A 25,453-nucleotide genomic window follows, 5' to 3' on the forward strand; every position below is an offset into this window, starting at 1 on the left:
TAATAAAACAGTTTAAATTGTTACTTTGTTTGAACTATGTGTATTTTCTTAATGTATTATTTTCATAAAAGTTTATCAATTTAGAGGAAATCACAGATCATTGTCAAAATATCCACAAAATAACGAAATATTCAACTGTGCGAGGAGGGAGGGGATACTTCCAAGAGTCGTGGAGGAGATATGATATAAAAAATCAATGTTTGTGTATCGGAGGCCATGTTTAAAACATCCTCAACTAGTTGTAGCAGTGTCCTGAAAGCGCGCACTCTGTCAGGATCTTCATAGAACCTCCGGATACATACACACACACATACATATTTATATATATAATTTATAAGACAATATTAAATAATATTACTTTTAATATTTAGAAAATTAATTCAATGTGATTTTTATAATGAACTTTTGCATAAACTATTATAGATAGTATAAATGATTTAGGTTTTGTATGTAAAAATTTTAAATATTGTGTGATTCTGCGTGAAAATGATGCGTATAGTGCAGAGTAAGGGCACAGTTTGGTTCAGCTCTACTCAAATGAAACCATCAGACAAGAATGTTTTGATGCTTGACTGCAACTGCTGAATATGAACCTGTGGCCATCTGGCCAGACCCCAGCCAGTTATATCTCACCTGCCCCGACTGTACCCTCAACATGTCAGCCGCTGTGGGGGACAGGCTGCGGAGGGGGCCGCCTCTCGCCTCCATAGAATCGCTGCTCAGCTTTGAGGCCAAGTCCACCCCCAGGTCAGAGTTCGGGGTGCTGACTGGGTCTGACCTGCTTGTTCCTAATAATTTTCGTTTCACAGACTGGGGAGGCATGGACGCCATCCCCTCAATAGAAGATTTTCAAAGTTTAGGCGGCGAGAAGCAGACGGAAGAAATTTTTAAGCTTCTCGCTCTGCTTTCGCCATTTGCTAGTGAAATAGCCAACCTCAAGACAAGCATTGATACTGCCCTCGCTAGGATCAAAGAGCTTGACAACAGAACAAAATATTCATTTCCTTCCAAATGCCACCTGACTGGCAACAATGACTCTGACTGCAGCGGGGACGACGAGAACGAGGAGGATGAGGGGGAGCGGGACCATTGTGATGATAATAATGACAACGCTTTCTGCCTGGCAGAGCCAGACTCCCCGCACAGTGGCACGCCCCTGCTGGTGGAAACCATCGCCCCGGACCCGTTCATCATCCAGAAGTCTCGGCAGCTCAATCGACGCGTCATATTAAATGTGGGCGGCATCCGCCACGAGGTCATGTGGAAAATGTTGGAGCAGGTGCCGAGGTCCAGGCTGGGCAAGCTTGTCCAGGCTACCACACATGACCAAATACTCGGACTCTGCGATACATACAGTCTTGTTGATAATGAATACTTTTTTGACAGGCATCCTAGGTCATTCAATTCTATCCTGAACTTTTACAGAACGGGAAAGTTGCATGTTATTGATGAAATGTGCGTACTTGCGTTCAGCGATGACCTAGAATACTGGATGATTGACGAGGTTTTCCTTGAATCCTGTTGCCAGAATAAATATAACACACGGAAAGAGCTTGTTGTCGAGGAGATGAAAAAAGAGGCGAACAATATTAAAAAAGAAGTCGAGGAGGTTTTCGGTGACGGCAAGTTTGTAAAGTATCAAAAATGTTTATGGGATCTCATAGAGAAGCCCCACACCTCGTTTGCTGCAAAAATAATTTCAGTGATCTCTATTGCCTTTGTAGTTGTGTCCACAGTGGGTATGACCCTGAACACTATGCCCGCCATCCAGCACGTGGACGCAGAGGGCAACGCGGTCGACAATCCCAAGCTGGCCCTGATAGAAGCTGTGTGTATATCTTGGTTCACAATTGAATACCTGCTTAGATTTGCAGGCTCCCCGGACAAGAAGGAGTTTATTACGGTAAACTTTTTGATGTAGCTGTGTTTAGTGACCCCGGAAAATGGGTATACATGTCACCGCTTTTGGCCTACCTATTCTATTGACATCATGGTAGAGGGAAAGAGAATTGGAAGGGGGAAAGAAACCCCCTAGAAAAGGGTATTTCCTAGCGTCAATAGAATAGGTAGGCCAAAAGCAGGGACATCTATCCCCATTTTGTTAGGGCACTATAAGACAGCTCCTTTTAAATTTCAATTTTGATTAACCCTGTGCCTATATCATCATAATATAACTGCGTGATTCATAAGGTTGAGTAAACAATTTTTAGATTAAGATTAATTACAAAGCTCATATACACTTTTTTATTTATAGTAAATAATTTCCACCCAATACTGCCACAAAAAAAATATTATTAGGTTTTGTGTTACTTTAACATTAACAAAGTATTTAATAGCATTATCATTAACAAAGAATTTTATAGGCATGATCATTTAAACGTTATATTGGAATTTTCCAATGTATAGGAAATCAATCAAAATTATCAAAAGGAGTAATATCTCTTTTGCATATAGTCATATGCAAAAAGTTTTTCATATTATCATAAATACAAAATAGAATATAAATTAGTGGGGGTTAAACAAATTAGAGGACAGAAAGGACGTTCATGCTTATTTTAAAGGGGTGGGAGTAACATGAGGGATTCAAAGGTTTAAGGGAGGTATATATTCTAATGTAGTTTTAATATTTTTAGAGGGGATAAAATGAGGGGTTTCAAAGTTTTAGGGTGGTAAACATCCATTAGCCACCCCTCCACTATTGGACGCGTCCGTGAAAAACAGTATACGCTTTAGTGCTTTAGTGCGGTTCTTATGATTTGAGAAAATGAAATCACAACTTATTTTGCTTAATGGGTTTTGTATAAAAATCATCTTTTTTGATGTTATAATTATGACATACATGAAAAGGAGCGACGAAATTGATGTTTATTATGATTACATGTAATATAAACAGATTGATTCCCTTTTACGTAATATTTTGTACATGTACATATATAAATAGGAATCACACCTCTCTTTACATAAATCATTCTCTTTAATTCTAATAGTCTAACAGCAATTTAGTGAGAAATTCATTTCAATGATTTTGGTCACTATGAGTTGCCACACATCTGTTAATCTAATTTATTTCTGTAATGGTTTTCTTTTATGAACTATGCATTTCAAGTTATCATCAAATGCTTTGATTAGATCACAAAAATTAGTAATTCATTTAAATCAATGATAGCTAGCTTGTTCTTTAACTAATACTAATGCCAGATTTTTTCCCTAAACATTTAATCTAAGCAGCAACTGATAGAATAAGTGTATTTGAAAATTTTGAACTAGATCTTTCCTAAAAAACACAATACAAAGTGTTTATAACATAATAGGCCTTCTTGTATTCTGTGTAGATACTAATATTTAATTTTATTTTGATCTATTTCATTAAATGTGTGGATTTATACTACACTTATACATATATATAATGTATATTTATATTTCGTGATCTACGTCCTAACATTTATGTGCACTTTTATATTTTTAATATCACAAATACAAATTTTCTTTTTTTAAACTCTTCAAAACCAGTGTAACAGCTATTATGCAAATTTTATTTTTGTATTCAGTGTAAAAACTGGGTAACAGGATTCAAATCATAAAAATTACACTACACCCATTGCAATATACTACATGGCGTTTTATTATATTTAATATTTGGAGGGCGGGGAGGTCAGGCAAATAGCTTAAAACCAACCCCAGATATATACAAAGATTACCTAAAAAGAACAACAAATTTGGATGCGACATTTCCAAGATCTTTATAGGATCAGACAAAAAGAAACCTAAAAGCAAAAATATGGTTTTCCCATCCCTCTTTTGGGCCCCTAAGGTAGTGTGAGAAAAGTACAAAAACTATTTTAAGTGCCAATAGAAGTTCATTTGAACTAGTATATTCGTGTAAAAAGTCACTTAAAATTAATTTATTTCAATTTTCAAGCTGTAGGTATAATTTTCAGGTTAATTGTTTACCATTAGTCCAAGTAAAATAATTGTTTATCTAATTTTAGTTCATAAAAAAGATAATTATGAGATAATTACAGAAGCTTAATAATAAATTTATATGAGATAAGAACTCTATGGTTTGGAACCTCTACCTCACCTTGGGGCAAAGACTGGGAAAACCCCAAAAAAATCGACAGAGAGTAACTTTAGTTAGAGTGAATTATCGATATTATCTTTTATCTAAGCCTAAAAACAATTCTATATAGGAGGGGATGTATCACATCACCTCTAGGGGGCGGAGCTCTTGCTTAGTTTAAGTTGTTTGACGCTCTGTCTATCAGACATATCCTAGTTATAGAATTGTTGCGCCTTTTAAAATCTAAAACCTACATAATATTTCCTTTTATAATAGTGTTTTTTTTTAACAGAATGCTTCTAAACGTAAACATAGTAAACATAAATATTTCTTATAGCCTAAACAAACACAAACTGTAAACTTTCGGTCTCTCTTCTTTAAATTCCTTGAGGCTTATTTTTAAGCGTAGCTGTTGTAAAACTTGGAAATATATTTTATTGTATGTATAGAAACCTGGAACGTGTCTTCAACAGAAATTCAACCATTCTTTGCTTATTTTCTAATCACCAATGAAAATTTATGTTAACTGCCATATACATAGTTTTTTTTCTCCTAAACTAAAGTAACAGGAGGTATGTCTGACTTTGTGTACGCTAAGATATCAAAAAGTTTCACATTGATCTAGGAAAGGTTTTGAGCTATTTTGTTAGAATGATGACACGGTAGAGATAGACTGGCCAACTAAAGAAAATAAAAAATAAATCTAGTTACGGGTGAAGTCACTAATTTTCTAAAAAGTGAAACCGCATTTAAATAAAAAAAGGCAGTCCCGAAAATAGATTAAGTTTGATAATGCTGTAGCCATTTTGTTTATATCCTCCGAACCTAAATATTTAGGGAAATAAAATGAGAGTAATCAAAAAACATTTACTTAAGATATGTAAATTTTAATTTGGAATATTTGGCTACGCCTCAAGCTTCACTGATATGAAAGCGGTCAAACAACCCACATTTTAATAAAAAAAAAAAAAAATTATTTTAAAATTAACTTTTAATAATCAAGCAGTTTGTGAGATATTAAGAGAAAACCAGATAGAATTTATCCTAACTCTTTTATGTAAATAAGAGTGGATATTGGAGAGACAATAATTGCACTAATTTAATTATTCTTACTCAACAATAGTTTTTTTGTTGTTCTTTTGTAGAAATATATACGTCTGTCTATCCATCTAAATGGTTATTAATTTATTTAAATCAGCGCAGCAATAACAATCTAACAAAAAGTCGGATAAAAAAACAGCAAATTTCAATTTTTAATGGTTTTAAGTTCTAATCTGAAAATTAAAAGTAAACTTTCTACAAAATAAATTTCCATATCTTGTTCGAACGTAGTAACGTATATTAGAGTAGTTGCGCTACTAGTAAAATAGTAAGGACATTAGATTAATTATGTTTTGTTAGATCTGCTTTTTCAGTATTAGGGTCTAATTTTTCAATCAAACACATCAAAATTAAAATTAGATTTAATAGCTTGAGTCGGCAGCTGACTTACAGTAAGCAGCCAATTTAGTGATACTGCATTCATTATAAAGAAAGGATATAGTAAATAAGACTCTTTATTTCTCTACAGTTAGTTCAATATCCTTACTGGAAAGTATATTAATATTAAGTACATAGTTTGTTGTAGTTGATACTTATTTTCTAATTTTATTTTGGTGCAATATAGCATAGTGGATTTACAATAAACTTTTTAAAGCTTTATACATTATTTTGCTTGGTATACCTCAAAAATAGATTTTAAATAATTTGCATTTAATCTACCTTTTTATATAGACAGACATTCTTAGGTGGTTTACTTACCTTTATATTTAAATTTAACTTCTAAAGGTATTTTTTTTATTTTCTCCTGTCCTTTTTATAAGGGAGGCTATAGTATGTAATTTAATCTACATTACCCTTTTATCAAGGAGAGGATATTAAACTAAAACTTATTCTGGTACCCAAAGTTTTATAATCGTGCTCCCTCATTTGTTAGCTTAAAACTTGGTATACTTGTATTAAAACTGTATTGATTGCTTTAAATTATCAGTGTTCAAACTTTTTCACTAATAATTTAAATCTACGGAAGGGGTAATTTTGTCCTTTAACAATTAAAATGTATAAAATATCATTAATTTGTCTTATCCCTAAATATTGATTTTATTTCCCTGGTAATAATTAGCTACCTAAGGTATATTCTTGATCCACTAGGAAGTGAGTTTGAGCAATGATATTTAAGCTAGAATTTTTCAATGATTTCCTTATTCAATTGAATTCTGAATTCTCGAAGACTTAAACAGTCTGTTCCAATGTTTATTATTTTTAATCAAACTTTATTTTGACACATCACAAATATGCAAAAATAGTTAAACGCTGTGAAATTTAAATGAAAGGGGCTACTGTTGTAATTTCTTGTGTAATTTTAACAAGGACAATAATTACACACAACAAAATTTGGAAGATGTTTAAAGTCCCTCAACAGATTATGACGTCATACGATAGAAAAGCCAATGAGAGGCCAGTATGCACTGTAATTGACCAATGGTAAAATTTATGCTGGCCTCTCATTGGTTATTTTATCGTATGACGTCACAATCTGTTGAGGGACTTTAATCATCTTCCAAAATTCGTGTGTAGGTCTTAGGTATTATAAACAAATCTTGATTATATACAAAAGTTTTATTAGAAATCCAAAGAAAATCGAAAATAAAGTCAGCTATAGTAAAACAAGTTAAGTAACTTGGAATTTCCAGGAGCTCTACTGACTCACGACATTGATATTTTTACCGCCTGGCTTTCTGTCTCATAAACAATTTATTAAACGTCTTTATATTTCAGGGAGCCATGAATATAGTTGATGTGCTTGCCATCCTGCCCTACTACGTGTCTCTCTTCCTCATGGGCGACGACACCGAGCTAAACCCTAACATGCCCACAACGACCATAGCCCCGCTGGACCCTGAGCAGGACGACGGAGGAACCTCCTTCGACGACGTGCGCCGTATCGTGCAGGTGTTCAGAATTATGCGTATCATGAGAATATTCAAGCTGGCCCGCCACTCCACCGGCCTTCAATCCATCGCCTTCACACTGAAGAACAGCTACAAAGAGCTCGGCTTGTTGATGCTCTTCCTGGCCATGGGTGTCCTCATATTTTCCTCGCTCTGCTACTTCGCCGAGAAGGACGAGGAGGACACTGGCTTCACCTCCATACCCGCCAGCTTCTGGTGGGCCATCATCACCATGACAACTGTAGGTTATGGTGACATCTTTCCAACCACGGGTCTTGGCAAGTTGATCGGCACATGTTGTGCTATATCCGGCGTGTTGGTCATGGCGCTGCCCATCCCCATTATTGTCAACAACTTTGCTGAGTTCTACAACGATCAGATGAAGCGCGAGAAGGCGGTGAAGAGAAAGGAGGCGCTTGAGCAGGCGCGCAGAGACGAGGAGGAGGCGAGGCTGGCTGAAGTGGAAGGTCTTGTTGACCTTCTTCAGCGAGAGCCGGGACCCTTCAGATCTCCGCCTCTTTCTCCGCCTGACGGCCTTTTACTTCGCAACGCCCACAGTGCCCGAGAAAATAGCATTTTTAGTCCAATACGTTCCCCACAGTTACATGAACGACACAGCATTAGATAATCAAAGCATAATACAATCTTACATGTTGATTTATTATTGCATAAATATTGTTTGTGATCAGCATAAAATCAGAAATTCTATTAAAATAAAATTTATTATGAAAATCTTGTTAAAATATAATATTATTACTGATCGTGGTTATTTATATAAAATTTGTTTTAGGTAAATAAGAATACTTTTTCCCACAATTCAAACGAAACCAAACCTGGCCTAACCTTTTTAGGTTGAGTTTGGCATTTTCTATTTTATTAACCCTTCCACCACCCACCATAAGGAAACTTCAAGGGGGAAAGCTACTAATGAATGTAAACAAATCCTATATATAAAGTAGTTATATTTTTTGTTTGTTTGCCAAGAGCAATTTCACAATTTTTGAAAGTTGTGATGTTGTTATGTTATTTAATTTCCAAATGACGTCTTGGAATGTTTTAAGTTATTTTTCTGCCCCTTCCCTCCCCCTTAGTGAGCCCATAAATGCTAAGGAGAATCCACTTGTATAAAAGACTTATTTCAAGGGAGGGGGGGGACATTGAGTTGTTTATAACACTAGTCCCCAAAGTTTTATAATGACCTTTTCCATTCGTTGGCTTAACATCTTTTATTGAATTTTGATTGGTTGGTTTACGTTTCAACTACTAATCGTAACCATCAGAAGAGATAGTTTTGTGTATCATCATTGGGGATGTACATCGACAAACCCCAAACTGTCCAGTTTTGAGCAAGACGATTCCTGTGACATCATATAAAAAGGGAAGGGGAGAAGAAAATATCTTCCCTTTTCTCCCATCTCTTTTAAAGATATTCTCTTCCCCCTTTCCCTTTTTTTCCTGAAACGTATATGACGTAACTGGAATCGTCTTGCTCAAATCTGGACAGTTTGGGGGTTGTCATGTACATCAATTTATCTACCATTGTCTTAACTCTCTAGATCCCTGGTTAATACCCTACAAAACCTACTATAGAAATATAAACTTTCTCATTTATTTAGATAACATTAAAACAATTTCAGAATAATAACTATAAAAGTATTTAGATTTAAAAAACAAACAGTTAAATATTATTAATTCCATCGGTTCCTCCTTCAATATTATTATCCTCACTCTCCACAATGTTGCCTTCATCCTCATTTTTAAGTGACTTTTTTGCCAACTCTTCTGACTCCAACTTTCTTTCCTGTTCTTCCTTTTCTTTCTGTAATCTTTCTGCTTCTAATTTCTCCTTTTCCTCATTTTCTTTCTTTAGTTTGTCTTCCTCTTCCTTCTTTGCCCTTTCTTCTTCCTCTTTCTTTTTTCTCTCTTCTTCCTCCCTCTTTTTCTTCTCTTCCTCTTCCTTCTTTGCTTTCTCCTCCTCATCTCTTCTTGCCTTTGCTAAGATCTTATCGTCAAGTTCCTTCTTAAGGGTCTGAAATCTATCCTCTAATACTTGCTTGTCAGCCTAAAACATGCCTAGTTTAACATTCTTTTGTAGTATTCCCATAATCAAAGACTAAAATTGAATCCCCTTCCCCCTTACCTCTCCCGATATGGTAAAAACTTAGCCAGCTGTACCCCTGTAGGGTTCTCCTAACACTAACTTTACCTAACCTAAATTAAGGTTTATAAAAAAAAATAGGTTCCTATTTCTCCTGCTGTTTATTGGTCAGTTCGTATATCCAGTCAGAGGGTAGTACATGGGGTTAAATGGGGAGGGGGTTGATTATTATTTTGGCCCCCTTCAAGTTTCACTTTATTAGGGTACATCATAATCTGGTGTAAGATCCAAGTAATAATAAATCCATCCCTAAAATTTTAAGTGAAGCTACTCTAAAAGTGTTTAGTCCGCCTGTACTTCTATAATTTTCTTTGTTATCCTTTTTTACGCTTTTAACCCATGAAACTTTTACGTCACCACTAGTGTATGCCTTTTCAAGTCGAATGTATCGCAAAAAAAGTTATATATTCATACCTTAGCCTTTTTCAGTTTTCCCTCCAAATCACTAAAAGTAAAAAGATAAAATTAGCTTTTAATAAATTAAATATTACTTAAATCAAATGAATACAAAATAAATACATTTTTTATAGAACAATGACATACTTGGAATGAATTGCAAATAATTTTTATGGCCTAGCTTTAAATTTGAAGCAAAAGATTTTGAAAAGTCCTGACCCTGTATTTACAGGTGTGATTATAAAAAAATGTACCATCTAACATTTGTTACTAATTTTAATGAACAAGAACACATATATGATATGTCGACTAATATTATACTGTAATGTCTCTCATAGAATTCTCACTTTTTGTTTACAAGTTATTGATCGACAAGTGGTGCATCTGCTCGTCGTAGTGGAGGCTACGACTACGTGATGGGTTCAACCCTTACACTAAACTGCGTCATAACTAAAGACGTTTAAAGTTTACCTACTGCTGATATGTCTAATGAGCGATAGGAATATAAAGACTAAGGGGAATGCCTTGCCAAACCAGACGCATATCATTAACAAGGTCAAATGGTTGATTGTCTGTAATAGCTGGGACTTTAGTGTCTTGGAACCTACTATAAAGGTCTGTTATCAACTGCCTCAAGGGGAAATGGAAAAGAGGCTTATGGGTTTCTTTCTTTTCTAGCCATAAAGTTGTCTACCTGATAACAGTTTGTTTATATTCATTTTCCTTGTAAACTTTTATCAAAATATTCTCTTGGTCCTGAATTCTCACGTCCTTCTCCTTGAAATAGAATATTTCAGTTACAATCTCTTGTTTAATTACTTACTCTGCGGGGCCCCAATCCCGATAACAAAGTCTAGCCTTATCTATTTAAAAAGCTGCACTGCGCAGTTTGTTGTACCCCTTTAAATTAAGGCATGTAGATTTTAACTTTTTTAAAAAAAATTCTCGTCATTTGTGTGGTCTACAGGACCTATAAAAGTTGGTCTGTATGCAATTTTGAGTATCTTAGCCTTTTTTCATTTGAATTTTTCAATCGTTTAATGATATAATGTAGAAGAATGCCTATATTTATACAAGTAATAAGTAGTGTATCTGTATGTGTTAGGACTTGTTTGTCCCTATCGAAAATTGCTTATCTTAGCCGCGTTTTACCTTATATTCATAAAAATATAATCTAAAGTGACATAGATTATGTCTTACAACTAAGTAATAAATACCTTAATTAATTTGCTTTTCTGGTCTACTTTACTAAGACAAGCTTCGTGATGTTCGTTGGCTATGTCAATATCAGCTCTAGATCAAAGTTTTCATGATATGAAAAGTTTTCCAGTATGGTTTCGAAACCGATTAATATCCACTGAATTAGAACTGGAAGAATCGTATTACAGACTATTTTCTAAAATAAAAATCTGTCGGGGCTAACAAAACTGGTTTCAATCTTATATTTTTTCATTTTAATATTCACGGAAAGCTGTGTAGCTATACATAGAAAAAAACTAGGGAAAAGAAAAAAATATTTGTGTTTTGTCGTCTGAAAAGTCGTCTTCCAAAAATAAAAGTTAAAAAGTTTTTTTTTTGGATAGAATTATATATATTTTTGCACCACACATTGATTTTTTTTATTACAAATATGTATTATCAGTACATTAGGTAGAACTAATTATGAGTTAAACCTTATTACTATTTAATATAAATTAGATAAATATATAACGATTTGCTTATGAGAATTATTTTACATAAATTAAACACAATTTTAAAATTTTAACCTGTTTAATAAAATTTGTTCAGCTATGCGAACATTAGATTTTCTTGCTGAAAGAAGATCAACAAACAAAACTGAAAAAAAGAAAATATATTGTATATATTAATATATACTAATAGATATTTTAACAAATAACTAAAATATTAATGGCAACATAGATATTACAAAAAAATCTTGGAAGGATAAACGGACAAGTAAGCTTTGAACCGAGTGGTCTATGGTAGGAGGTATCTTCACAAGAAAAAATCAGTAATTTAGCTTATATAGCACCCGAGAAAATCATATTTTTCCGTTTCTTTATCTACGAACGGACTGACGAACATACAAAGTGTATCACAAAGCAGCTGCTAAAAAAAAGGCACTGCAGTTAATAATTCAGGAACCAGCCCGATAACCTTTCGACCCTCCACTAAGTAAAAAAATAATTATACCTGACCCTGCTATTCCCAAAACTACAGGTAGTACCCAACCTCCGCTCATTATTTATCCTATCAAAAATCTGAAAACAATTTTCAATTCTCAAACATGTCATAATAAATATATAACAAATTGGTTACAAATCATTTTGCAGTTATTTGATAAAGAGAGGGGTAGGTTTCTGGTAAAATCCGTAAAGGTTATGTGTTATAAGTTAAAAACAGTAGTAGAACGATAAAAATTTATGTTAACTTTTTTTTTTTTAAATGTTGTCTATAGTTCTTTTCAATAAGAAATATACATATTTAGTGAATATTATCGTTCTACTACTATTTTTAAGCCTTAAAACACACACCTTTACGGATTATACAAGAAACCTACCCCTCTCTTTCTAACATATGATTTTTGAAAATCAAAATTAACACACCTGTGATATTGAAATCAATATTTAAGACGTGTCAAAGTTTTAAAACTTTTATAAATTATAAATGTACTAATAATTCTAATGATATTATGTTTAATTTTGCTAGGTGGAGTCATATAAAATTTATGTATAGTTATACCTGTCTGGCAAAATATGTACCAGGGCTCGGCAGTCGCACGTCAGCCGTTAGTAAGCCTCAGAGAAAACAACATTTACAATTTAGAAATCAGCTAAAAGGTTAAACCTGACCCAAATATGGCAATCCTTATTTTCAAACAAAATCCTAAGCACCCCAAAGGGTTAAATTTTAGGCTTAGTTAATATTAAGAAGATAAATACTCCATGTATCACTAATGTTAATTTTACCTTTTATACTAATATACATAGATCTTATTCCACAAATTATAAAGAAAATAATATTTTTTTCAGTTTTTAATTGTAAAAAATTGTCTAAGAATTAAGAATATGTACAACTTCAAAAAGTATGAGTAGCAAATTTAAATCGGAGATTTTTTTATAGAATTAAATTAAATATTATGCAACTCTTTCTCCAGGCGAAGTACTTCTTTTTCCAGACTTTTTATGTCCACAGTTAAGGGTCTCAGCTCTCCATTCAATTCTCTGAAAAAAAATCACGAAACCTTAGTTATCTTTATTTGGCTAACTAGTATTAAAATTTAAAGCTAAGCTACTTATCTCCTTACAGTCGGGCCCCTTGCCGCACCTTAATCAGTGGGGGGGGGGGGCCCCATGTTATCTCAGTTCCTATTAGAGCTAGAGGGCTAAAATTTTTTGTGTAAGTCCCCTGTGTTATGATGAATTCCGACCTTAAGTAAGTCAAGGTCAATTTTCGCTTCCTTCACCCTTTTATTTAACAACCTTTGTTTTTAGGTCCTTTTGTACTTAAAAATTTCAAACGGCTGTAATTTTTTTATTTTTGAAGCTAGAATAAAATTTTTTTTTGCAGAAAATGTTAATCTTTATGTAAATTTTAGATTTCAAATATCAAAATATAAATTTCAGCGGCCGCAGCTGTACTTGGCAGCTGACAGCCGCCGCAGTCGGCGGTCGGCGGGAAAACGGCGAAATTTTAATACGTTATGTAGACATGTAAGAAAAGCTTAAGTTTAAAATTTGAAGTCTCTAAGTCAAAAATTGAGGCCACAGGAGCTATTTCAAGATTTCTGGAGACCTGGAGGATCAGGACCTGCAGGATCATACCTGGAACCTGAAATTGACTTGAACACCTGTATTTAATATGAGGATGTACTACTAGAGGATATTTTAGTATTTTGGTAAGATAAAATGCTTTTTTTAAGTCAAAAAAATATTTTTGCCCTTTACCTGGATGACCCTGCCAGGTTTGCTGGCATCCTGTGCCCGCCAGGATGGAGATATTCAAAAAATTCCAACTCTCGGTTATGTGTCATACACAAACTTATAAAGTCACGCAGTTTGGGCTCTTTATCTTTCACACACAGAAATCGAGATAGAAAAAACCGGATGGGGGGGGGGGCGTTCAACGCCCCCCCCCCCCCCCCCGACCGTTAAGGGTTATTACAAAATCCTGAAGCTTTTTATAGTGCTCATAAAAAAAGACGTCTAAAACTTGCCTATAACCATTGGTCAATTAAAATGTATACGGGCCTGCTATCATTAATTTAGTCAGTTTATTCATTGGTTAATAGTATTGTATGACGTCATTTTTTTTATAGGCACTATAAAGAGCTTCCAAAAGCTTTGTACCTATTAGACGTTATTGTCCTTTTTATTTTCTATTGTACTTTTTTAGGTTTTATAAGTAAAATGTTACAAACAAGCCCTTTAGCTCCCCAATTACTAATATTTTTTTTGCAAAATGTTTTGCATTCAAAATAAAATAACAATTGTTATTGTTTACCTTTCCTTCTTTAATAATTCATTTTTCTGTGCATCTGCTTGGTTAAACTCAACATCCAGGCTGCTAAATTTCTTCTGCTTAGTCTAAATTTAACTACGTAAGTAACACAGCAATAACAAGGTAACACAATATTCATTGGTGGAAAAAGGACAATTTTCATTTATAATTAGTAAAATTGGCCTAACCCGAATTTACATTTCTTAAAACAGGTGTTAAATGGTAATTGCTTATTATTAAATGTTCTTCAACTTTTAAATTTTTGCGTTTTATTTATTTAGAATCATATGTACTAAAGTAATATTAAGTTTATTTCTATGTTTGTATGAACGTTAAGATCTCATAATCAGCTAGGCCGACCGTTCTACATTTTTTAGTGACGTTTACACTGGTCCAGGAAACGTTTAAGAATGTTTTTAGGGGTGTAACATTCTCCCCCGCGCCTCAAAAAAAAGAAATTCCCAATAGAAATTTTATATTTGGTAGGGGTTGGCCAACGTTCTCTAGGGGCTCTTCCACTAGTAGAATTAATTCCTACCTGAATTTCTCCAGCTTTCTTAGCATCATCCTTAGTACAGGCAGCAAAATTATCCGTCCCCTTTTTCAACAAATAACTGCACATATTCAGTCCCATTGAAAGGTATTCATAATTTGGTTGTTTAACCAACGTATTCAACTACAGGAATAATGACGCCTAAATCCCCCCCCCCCCCCCCGATGCTAATTTTGAAATAAATTTTAAAAATTAGGTGAAAGTTTTAGTTTTGTTTGTGTTTTACCTTAGGTCAAGGGGTAAGTTAGGTTATATATTGGGTACAGGGTAGCTCCGCAGGGTTCGAATATCTCATATATACGCTCCGCAGGGTTAAACAAGAAAAAATACCTCCCTTCACCTTATTTTCAATTTTCTAAATTGGATCCATATGCCTTAAAGATCGTCTTCTTTTTAATGATTCTGTGAATACCTTTCAATAGTAGACCTAGTGTGATTAAGCTCCTCTGCAAGTCTTCCATTCTCTTTCTTTGCAGATAATATGCCAAGGAACAAGGCTAAATAAAAGTTTCTGGTTATTCAAGATTTTTTATATATCTATAATCTAGCGGATAAACCCCATAGAGGCCTACAGGAGCAATCGAGGGTAAGGGGGGAAGTTGACCCCCCCCCCCCCCTATTATAGATTTAAGTTTTAAGAACAAAAGCGTATTTTTTTTATAAAAGAAAATAATATCGGTTCAGCGGTTAGCGAGATCCTCACTGCACAGACAGACACACACACAACATGCACACAGACAATCATCTTGTTACTTTTATACAAAGTTTGTAAGTATACTATTAAACTATCAAACTTTTCTTATATATTAAATGTTATTTCCATGTTAATAATTGTCCTAAACCACATGAAATCAAAACAAAAAATTGATAGATATTTATTGAGTTTTTGAAAGCGATACCTGCACAAATTATTGCAATCACTGTTGGTATAAACCAGGCATTGGAAGCCATTTTAAGGTCTGCAGATTTAATAATAATTACAAATTAATGATGGTACGGTTAGGTTAGGTTATTTTGGATACTGGATGGCCCCTTAATGATGGAAAAAACTACCACTCTTTCTTATTATCAAATTTATCTAAAAGATAAGGAGCAAGAAACTCAACATGGGCACTTTGTGAGAAGGCACCAAATGAACAAAACAAGAGTATGAACTTTCATAGAAGCTAGCTCATAAATAGAACCCTATAACTTATGTACTTACTATAACCCACCACAAAAATAAAACTTTTAAAGCCGTTAAATATTATAAAGATTTTTAAAAATTTATATAGATCTTTACAAAAACAAAAAGCATACAGATTAGTATACAGGACATCATATTTATATTACTTTTGACTAGATCTGAATAATTTCACATTACTATTTTCAAATTCACTGAAATGTATAACAAATAAATATAAGTTTAAAGCTGCACATATTTTCATATTTAATGTTAGAGTCAGATGGATAAGTAAATATTTTTTTTCACCTGTTACATAATTACAGTGTGTTTCATTAATAAAAAAAAACAATTATTTTTTTTGTAGATAAATTATTTCTCTAAAAACTTTTCTTTTAGAAAATTAGTACCATTATTACAATAAGTTTGAGTAAATTTAAATATTTTTTTTATTGAAAAAAATATCTTCATATGAATATCCAAAATAAAATATCCATAAAACTTTTAAAATATAACACCTGTTTGAATAAATTTTGAATTGAAATGTTGGCTAATTACAAAGGTCTGTTTTTATTAGAGCAGTCCTAACTTTAACATATGTAAGATATACGGGGTCTTTCAGTAAAAGGTTTTTATAAGCGAAGCTTTTTTTATAATTAGTATCGTTCAATCCGTCCGTAACGGATAGCCCTTTCATTAATTAAAACATGTTAGAATTGTCCTTTCGATCTAAAATTTTGCATGATGATTCCTATAACAGTAGCAACTCAAAAATCATGACCAGAAAGTCTTTCATTTAAACATTCGTATTTTTGACAATAACTTTTAGTATGATATAATATACATCTAATTTTTGGAATAATAATTACTAGGACAACAATGTAGAACATTATAAGCGAAGCATCACTATAATCGAATCCCAAAAATGAAAGTATGCCCTTTTTTAGGTCATGGCTATCATTTATTGCTAAGTTGGTTATTCCATTAGGAGGTGAGGGAATGGAGAAAAGGGGGTTGATGGGGTGAATCGTTACTTTAGCCTGCTACGAGTTTCACTTTATTACTTACAGTACACGATAATCTGGTGTAAGATCCAAGTAATAATAAATCCATTCAACAAACTGACCAAGTGATTTAAATAGCAGATGTTATATAATGTATATAAGATGGAAAATCACGAAACCTTTAAGTATGTTTCATATACAAAAATTTTATGATCATATTTTTGTAGCGTAGGTGACAAACCAATGAACCAAGTAAATAATGTACTTGAGACACATGGATTTTTGAAACCTTTATAGAAATTCATCTGTCTTTCTTAAGTAGCAGCCGAGAACCATGCATTTCCCCCATGGTGTTACGGACTGACAGAACGATGGTCAGACAAACAAAAGATCAATTATAGATGCATTGCTGCTTTAAAAAAACTCAAAAGAATCTTTATCGAAAACTGTACGAGAACATTTTATGGTACTCTTGGAATTAATACTAATTGAAATTACCCTATTAAATTCCTCTAGCATTTACATTCAAAATAGATTGTTATTGACTTATAAAATACAACTACAGGTTCTTGTTTAAACATATTGATTAAATTCAAAGTATTTAATAGTACAAAGTCTTGAATTTAAAAAAAAATCTGCTTGACTCTTACTTTTTGCTATCATAAAACTATGTTATATGACAGATTTTTAGTTGTTTTAAATGAAATATAAAAGAGCTGCGCCTTTATGGATGTGTCAAGTAATCCTTGTTTTTATTTTGTATCTATGATGTTATTTTTTAAAATGTATACGAGATTAAAAGAAATGACAATTAAAAAACTTGTTGTATCAAACAGCACGACAAACTTATTATTGAAGTTATTAGAACCAAAGCACAAGCTACAATTTGAAATATTAGGTTTGGTTGTTTATTTATATTTTAGGTTAATCTCAATAAAATATTTGATCACTATATAAGTTGGTGTGAGTTGAGGTTGGACATTTTAGACCGTGATTTTACAAATTCCTTTCTTCTACTCCCTTGAGTGAGGTAATTCGGAAAAAAGCCAACTCCTGCCATCTTTAAAAATCAATTTCTTCCCCAGACATGAAATACTTTAAATCAAATGATGGATGAAATATTGGGCAAAATTTCAATGTCAAATTTCAATCAATTACTTTTTAAAAATACTAGCGGCCTAGCCCCTAGCCTCTAGGGGCTTTGCCACAAGAGGTATTATTACATCTTCTATTACTTACCCAGCAGAACGGATCGCAAATTTTCGCACCTACCCAGCAGGAAAAATATTTGCGATTAAATAACGAATTCGCAAAATTTGTAAAACAAAAAAAAAAAAAAATGGGGGGGGAATTTTTTGTTTTTTTGGGGGGGTTGGGGGTGTCCCACCCACCAAGAAAATAGCCTAAAACCACCACAGGACCAGTAGGTATATTCCCTGAAGAGTAGAATCCGATCGGTTCAGTGGTTACCGAGATCTTAAGCTTCAGACGGACGGACGGACAGACATACACAAGCTACTTTGTATTATAGACTAGCGGCTTCGCCCCAAGCCTCTAGGGGCTTTGCCCCAAGAGGTTTGATCAACCTAATTTTTCGTATTTTAGATTTAAAAAGAAAAAGTAAAAAAAATTTTTTTTGGGGGGAGGGGGTATTTTTCATTTTTTGGGGGGGTTGGGGGTGTCCCACCCCCCAAAATAATAGCTTAAAACCATCACAGGACCAGTAGGTATATTCCCTGAAGAGTAGAGCCCAATCGGTTCAGTGGTTACTGAGATCTTAAGCTTCAGACGGACAGACGGACAGACGGACAGACAGACGGACAGACATCGTTCTACTTTGTATTATAGATATATTTATAAAAAAAAGTAGGTTTTTCAACATTATTTGTGACTATTGATATTATTAATATATCTGTGAGTAAAAAAAGAAAAATATAGTGTAATTTATCATACTTGTACAGCTGGTGAACAAAGGTTGTTTACGATAAAAATCTTAACTTAACAATAAGAAATAGAATTAGGAGAAGCTTAGTAATATTTTCTTACCAAAACAGAGTCGCACCACATTTTTTCATCCATCTTTCTCTCTCTCTCTCTCTCTCTCTCTCTCTCTCTCTCTCTCTCTCTCTCTCTCTCTCTCTCTCTCTCTCTCTCTCTCTCTCTCTCTCTCTCTCCTCTCTCTCTCTCTCTCTTACCATCTATTTTTGTGCATCTTTTTAATCTTTTTTTAGTTTATTTTTTTCTAAATCAATCTTTTTTAAATTTTTACTCTATTTTTTTCATATTTTCTACATGTTTCATCACTTCTTCTGATTATGAGCCCTACCATTGTGGATGTTGTAACCCTTGTTAGATCTGATTTTCTGCTACTTGTTTTCTGTTCTAAAAATTTCATTGCTGCTGCACTAATAGAGTTAAGATTAAGTGAACTTCTTTAATTTTTTTATTTTTAAAAATCATTCTTGTAAAAAAGATATCGTATCATTAACCAAAAAAGTACGATTATCCCATTAAAAACTTTAGTTTTGGTTAAGTACAAGAAATTTTGTATTAATTGTCCTTTGCGGCTCAGAATCCGACACATTTCCTGTTTTAAAAATGAAAAAAATTGCTTACTAAAAATGGATATTCATAATATACCTAAAATACAAAGAGAAAAAAAAACTCTAACCAGCTCGATTATCTGAAAGTTTTTTTTTGGTATGGGTCCAGTATAACCTAGCATCATAAATTTTTCTGTCATCTAGCTTTATCATTCATCTGAAAACTAACTACCTAATATGGTATTTATGTTAGTAGTTAGGTGGAGTAAAATATTTCTCTTCTCTTTCTATCTATCTTTCTATGTAGTTACTACCAGCTAGGCTGTAACCATCAACAGAATTATTTCGAAAACAATATTCGTAAAGCCAGGTTTCGGAATTTTTGGGGACAACACTTCGTATTGATGACCGTTGTATCTGCCCCCCCCCCCACACCCCAACTCCCCATATTTTGTTTCTGAGCTCCTACAATCGCAATATAGTTAATGTTAATAAACATAACTTCTACAATTTTCCTTTTTAATGAGCATCAACTAATCTACTCTATGCCTGACTCTATGGTTCGTCCATTTCTTCTTTTTGTCGTTTTAATAAGGTGTTCTATATTTCTGTGCTTCGCAATTTATGAGTTTATTCATGCTCGACAAATCTCCCGGTGCCAGTATTAAATGAAAAGTTATCTTCAATCAACTTTTTAAGAAAAGAGATATATTTTCAACCATCCGATGATTTATTTTTGAATATAGATTTCAAACATTTAGATCAATTAAAAAGTTTTTCTTTAGTTTTATATTTAAGTAAAAGAATAATTTTTACTTTTTAAGTCATACCTTTAGACATACTTAGTGAACAACAGAGTAGCTACACCACTCCAAATGATCAAAAGCAATTTTGATTTCAACTTTTGAATGTCTCCAATTTGTAGATAAGCAAATCAGGCTGAAAAGGATTGGTTTTTAATAAAGATGATTTAGCAGATTTCTTCAGGACTGCAGGAATCGGTAAACAAAATATTTTCTTATGATTATTGTGGTTCCCCATTAAGCTGTTCCAATTTTCTTTTCCATGGGTGGTGACTGCATGGATAGGCAGGAGGTGTTTTTTTCTTTTTGTCCCCACCCCCCCCCCCCCTCCGATGAAATTGTAGACACGCCACTGGGCGAGAGTAATAATAAATCTTCTTTACAATTTACTTTGTGATATATTCCTGGGAAAAAGAGACAGGTTAATGTTGAGAACAATGTAATATAATGCCTTTATATGTGGCTTAATTTAGACCAATATACCAGATACCTTGCAATGCCGACGACGTCGTCAAGGGAACGTCTATTCAAATGGATTTATCATTACTTGGATTTTACACCAGATTAGCATGTTTTCTAATAAAGTTTAACTTGTACCTGGCTAAAATATCTCCCCCCCCCCTCCCACCCCATTTTCTCATCCCCTCCCCTCCCTACTGGATGAACGAACTGATCAATAAGTGATGTCCATGTTAGCAACCCAAATTGATGACATTTTTAACCTCTGCCATAATATCAGCATATATTCTATATCCATTTCTATACATCTTGAACCAACGTAATTGACTTTCAGTATTTGTTTATTTCTTTTTTACAGGACTTATGAGTCAAACTGATATTCCTGCATGGGCTTTTAGAATCATCAAGTTCAAAATAGTTTTAGCTTCTTGAAGATCAGGATTTGGGGCGGGATTTTTCACAAACAATCCATCCCCACAGAAATTATAAACCAATCGCATCACTTTTTAAATTCAAACTCTATATAGAGTTTTGGTTAAAAACAAATAAAATTTATTTCAATTCATGCTGAAGCAATGACAATAAGAAAACAACATTGAACTTTGAATCTGCTCAACTCTCCAGAGCACTACAGTTTGAGACCTAGCAATTGAGAAGAATTTTGCTCTACCAGGAGATCTTTTAGGGATAAATCCTGGATAGAAAATACATCTGTGCAAATCTATGTATATGTGCACAGATGTCTTGAACAAATAATCAGGTTTTTATAAGAATTTTTGATTTTTGATGATTGACCAAATTTCTGCAATTATTTTAAAAATAACTATTTGCTGTTCAGGGATTTCCTTTTCCCAAAACTTAAAATTGTAAAAAATAAGTTGCTGTTCAAGAGGATTATTCAAGGTTATCTGTTTTCTTTCGCCAATCCTTTCACTGAAATCTTTTGCAATTGGAATAAAATAGTCTGATTCTGAATGGACATTAAATCATGAATCATCAGAAAATTGTAATCACAAAGTTGCCACTTTGTACTTTATCTTTTCAAGGAAGGTCTCAATTTCTCATATTTTACTTTTGGTTTTCTTACTCCGTTAAGTGGTGTCTAGATAAGAAAAGTGTTTATTTATCTGTATTATATGTACTAGAAAATCCAATGGAAATTATAGCAAAACCATTTTTTAATATATATATTCATTAGTTAATATTAGAGGATTTTATTTGAATGTGTTAGTTTATATATACACATCAATAATAAACTAGCGGCTGCGTTCAAGCATCTAGAAGCGATGTATTCGAAGGAGTAAGGAAAGTAGGATAATAGCCAACACAAAACTTAGATATAAGAATTGAATAGCCTTAAACCATTCAGGGGCCTATAAGATGCTTCCATATAATGAAGAACTCAATCAGTTCAGAAGTTATCTAAATCTTCAGCTACAAATAAACAAGAATTTAAAGCTTTATATAAAAGGATATAAGCATTATAATTTAGAAAATAAAATGGAGAAATGAAAAATTGTTCACCTACTTACAACGACAGTTCTGCAACATATAAACATACATACTAACGTGTACGAAATGTAGCGAAGCTAAAAATAAGACGCACGGTAAAAATAATATCGTCAATACTCTTATGAATCTCTAAAGCTTTTACATAGTATTTTGAAAAGCAGTTTAATATGTGCTGCTTAAATATTTCATGATAACTATGGAAAAGTAGCTATCAGGGCTTGGTCCTGCTGCAGAGAATTATAAAAGAGCAGCTCGCTTATAATTTAATAATGAGTCTGCAGCTATAATTAGGGTAAGCAGCTGCGAGTTTATGCGAATTGTCTGACAGAATGCATCAGTTGCAACTGGAGCTGTGGGTTTAAGTTGATTAATAAACATACAAAAATTTGGATGGAAGTGGGCACTCTCTAGATCAGTCCCATGTCCAGATATAACCTCAAGAAGAAGAGTTTAGAGTTTGTTATTAAGAGAAAGAACATTATTCCATCCTTGTTTGTTTGATTATTTTAAAAAAAATTTTTTGTATATATATTCTTTTATTATTATTTTTTCTTTTATCTTTTTTCCTTCTAATAACATTAGTGAATGATATGTAATCAAAGTCTGATTATTAGCATTTTCGGATCTAATTAATTATCTGTCGACGTTTTTGAGCATTGTTAGGAAAGTAATAGATACAAGAAATTTACTTGATAAGAAAAAAATCATTGATTCTTTGTAACCACCAAATTCTAATTGGTTTCTTTCTGAGAACACTACTGACTTTTGTATTTTTCTCCAAATAGACGATAAACCTAGTTTTCTAACACTTTTGAAATAGCATTTTATGCTTCCTTGTAAAATACTTTGATTTTTAAATAAAGAATTCCTCATGAATGAGAAACCAGAACATAAATGTCAGACTACTTGACAATACATTTGTGTAAATTTACAAGTAGTAAGGTTTCTTGTCAGTAGCTTACTATTTCGATAATAATTGAACCGATTGAGTTCTCAATGATATGGAATCTTCTTATTGGTCCCTGTATGGTTTTAGGCTATTTTTCTACTTTCCCTACTCCTTCGAATACTTAACTCCTATATGCTAGGAGAGCAGTTGCTACTATAAGATAAAATAATCTATTTAAATAAATAAAGGTTTTTATTTTAATTTTTACCTGTTTCACTAAAAACAAAACAAAAAACAATGAGGTTTAATATATCATTTTGTTGCAGTGATAGTCAGATTACTTATAATATCTTTGAATCTATGAAATAATAAAACGAAACTTTCTAGTTCAGATTCTTTGACTTACAAAATGTACAATTCGCTTTTTCCTAAAGCCATAGAGCAATTCGCAATCCATTTTCACCCCCACTCTCTGGATCCCCGTTTTAGAAAATCATTTACACGAACATAAAAAATGCTTTTTTAGTTCTTTGATTTTATGCATGCGATATTTCTTTAAATCAAAATTATAATTCTATAAACATAGTATTTGTACTATCAAACAAAATCATCTTATTTAAACATCAACATTTATTAAATAACTCCAATTTAAGACAATGTCACCCTTTATTACTTATGCAATGAACAATAGAACCTAAAACAATCCAGGGCTAACTTTTTTAGTAGCGAAGCTACTCTATAATTTGAAATGTCCGTCTGTCCGTCTGTCCGTCTGTCCGTATGTCCGTATGTCCGTCTGTCCGTATGTCCGTATGTCCGTCTTGGTTTGGGGGAAACGTGATTTTCTCGGCTCCTATAAAAGATAAAAGGCTGAAATTTTTTGACAACATTCCCATTATCAAGGAGCACAAATAACTATAAAACATCAATGGCGATAGGACCGCTTTTTAGCAGGTTTTAGGCTATTTTTGTATTTTTCACATTTTGATCCATATCTTTGGTGTTTATGGTCCGATTTCCAAAATTTTTTCAGTTATAGAATCAAAATTAAATTTCCTGTCGTTTCAAGAAACCAACTATGACGGTCAGACTGCCTTTAAGCAGGTTTTAGGCTATTTTTGTGTTTTTCACATTTTTCTCCATACCTTTGGTGTTTATGGCCCAATTTCCAAAGTTTTTCAGTTATAGATATCAAAATTAAATTTCCTTTCGTTTCAAGAACACATCAATGGCGGTCAGACTGCCTTTTTGCAGGTTTTTGGCTATTTTTATATTTTTCACATTTTTCTTCATATCTTTGGTGTTTATGGTCCGTTTTTTTTTAATTTTTGTAGTTAAAAATATCAAAATTAAATTTACGGTTGTTCTGAGCATCTAGTATGTAATTTACTTTGACCGACAGTCTGTTAGTCATACTACTGAAATATTAAGAAATTAAAAACAAATGTTGAAAAGGTTTCGTGATTTTTTCCTAATATACATGCTTTTGTCAACTAATATCTAAATTCTTATTTAATTGTTTATGCTTCGCTACTTATGGATGTTGTCATCCTTGTTTTATTTAGAATACTACATTTCTCAAGATTAAAATCTAGAAAAAAGTAGAATCAAATTGCAAGCTATGAACAAGGAGCACAATGTTCGAAAGCAGAGGGATTTATTCACAAGCATAATTAGTAACCAAATTAATAAGTTGGGCTTTAAATCCTAATAACTGTCTGAATTTTCCCTTTGGAGATTGGAACAGCGATGTTCAGCCTAATCAAATTTTCACTTGAATGACAATAACAAAATATCAGCTGCGGCTGAATTAAAAAAAAAACGTGTCATCTATGGAAATCTACTCTACGTTGCCTACTGCGAATTACAGCTCAACGGCGGCTATAAATGTAATGAAAATAGACGGCTCGGTGACGGCTAGAATTTGTTTGTTTGTCATAGCTTGACTATGGCTTCTGAATAGATTGGACGTTGATATTCCTTGATTAACATACAAGTTAAAATCTATCTTTAAAGCTTCTCACAGACAGATTTATTTTAAGCTTATAGGATAGCTTCGCATCTAAAAAAGCGCCAAGAATTGAATTATTGTTCTACATTCTTTGACCATAAACTACTCTGCTCTGATTAAAATTAAAGGCCTGGATAGGTTATAACAATGCAATATTATCAATAATGGAGATACACAAGAATAACTAATGTTAATAAAAGCGAAAATTATGAATATCTAAAAGAATAACAAGAAACTAAAGTTATCATTGTTTTATCATAATAACCTATTACTAATCAGATTTGATATTGTTTGTTAAAAAAAACAAAAGGAAATCTAACATTTTAAAGTTTTAATATTTTTCTATAAGAATTTTTTTTTAAATTATAAGACGAAAGCAAAGCTTCTCTAGAATAAAGCATATGATTTTGTCT

The 25,453-nt window shown here is 32.9% G+C and overlaps 3 protein-coding genes across 4 annotated transcripts; 1 reads left to right on the forward strand and 2 right to left on the reverse strand.

The window, feature by feature from the left end:
* The first annotated feature begins 218 nt into the window (after positions 1-218).
* LOC145316148 (potassium voltage-gated channel protein Shab-like) lies at positions 219-7,782 on the forward strand. Its single transcript, XM_080156467.1, has 2 exons — positions 219-1,903; positions 6,878-7,782. The coding sequence occupies exons 1-2, from the start codon at positions 656-658 to the stop codon at positions 7,676-7,678; spliced, it is 2,049 nt and encodes a 682-aa protein (XP_080012593.1). The 5' UTR covers positions 219-655; the 3' UTR covers positions 7,679-7,782.
* Positions 7,783-8,645: 863 nt separating this feature from the next.
* Positions 8,646-11,867, reverse strand: LOC145316149 (uncharacterized). Its single transcript, XM_080156468.1, has 6 exons — positions 11,798-11,867; positions 11,371-11,440; positions 10,822-10,897; positions 10,299-10,381; positions 9,623-9,653; positions 8,646-9,112 (listed from the first exon to the last, which is right to left on the reverse strand). The coding sequence occupies exons 1-6, from the start codon at positions 11,844-11,846 to the stop codon at positions 8,729-8,731; spliced, it is 693 nt and encodes a 230-aa protein (XP_080012594.1). The 5' UTR covers positions 11,847-11,867; the 3' UTR covers positions 8,646-8,728.
* A 735-nt stretch (positions 11,868-12,602) lies between these two features.
* On the reverse strand, positions 12,603-15,612 carry LOC145316150 (uncharacterized). Of its 2 annotated transcripts, none has more exons than XM_080156469.1 (5): positions 15,557-15,612; positions 15,070-15,154; positions 14,643-14,718; positions 14,108-14,190; positions 12,603-12,828 (listed from the first exon to the last, which is right to left on the reverse strand). In XM_080156469.1, exons 1-5 carry the CDS (start codon positions 15,606-15,608, stop codon positions 12,735-12,737), a joined length of 390 nt encoding a protein of 129 aa, XP_080012595.1. In that variant the 5' UTR covers positions 15,609-15,612; the 3' UTR covers positions 12,603-12,734. The 2 variants fall into 2 exon arrangements, with proteins under 2 accessions (XP_080012595.1, XP_080012596.1); XM_080156470.1 differs by having other exon boundaries at positions 12,604-12,828; positions 15,085-15,154.
* Between the last annotated feature and the right edge of the window lie 9,841 nt (positions 15,613-25,453).

This window comes from Acartia tonsa, chromosome 4, assembly GCF_053477335.1.
Source record: "Acartia tonsa isolate MP-2025a chromosome 4, ASM5347733v1, whole genome shotgun sequence".
Taxonomy (NCBI): domain Eukaryota; kingdom Metazoa; phylum Arthropoda; class Copepoda; order Calanoida; family Acartiidae; genus Acartia; species Acartia tonsa.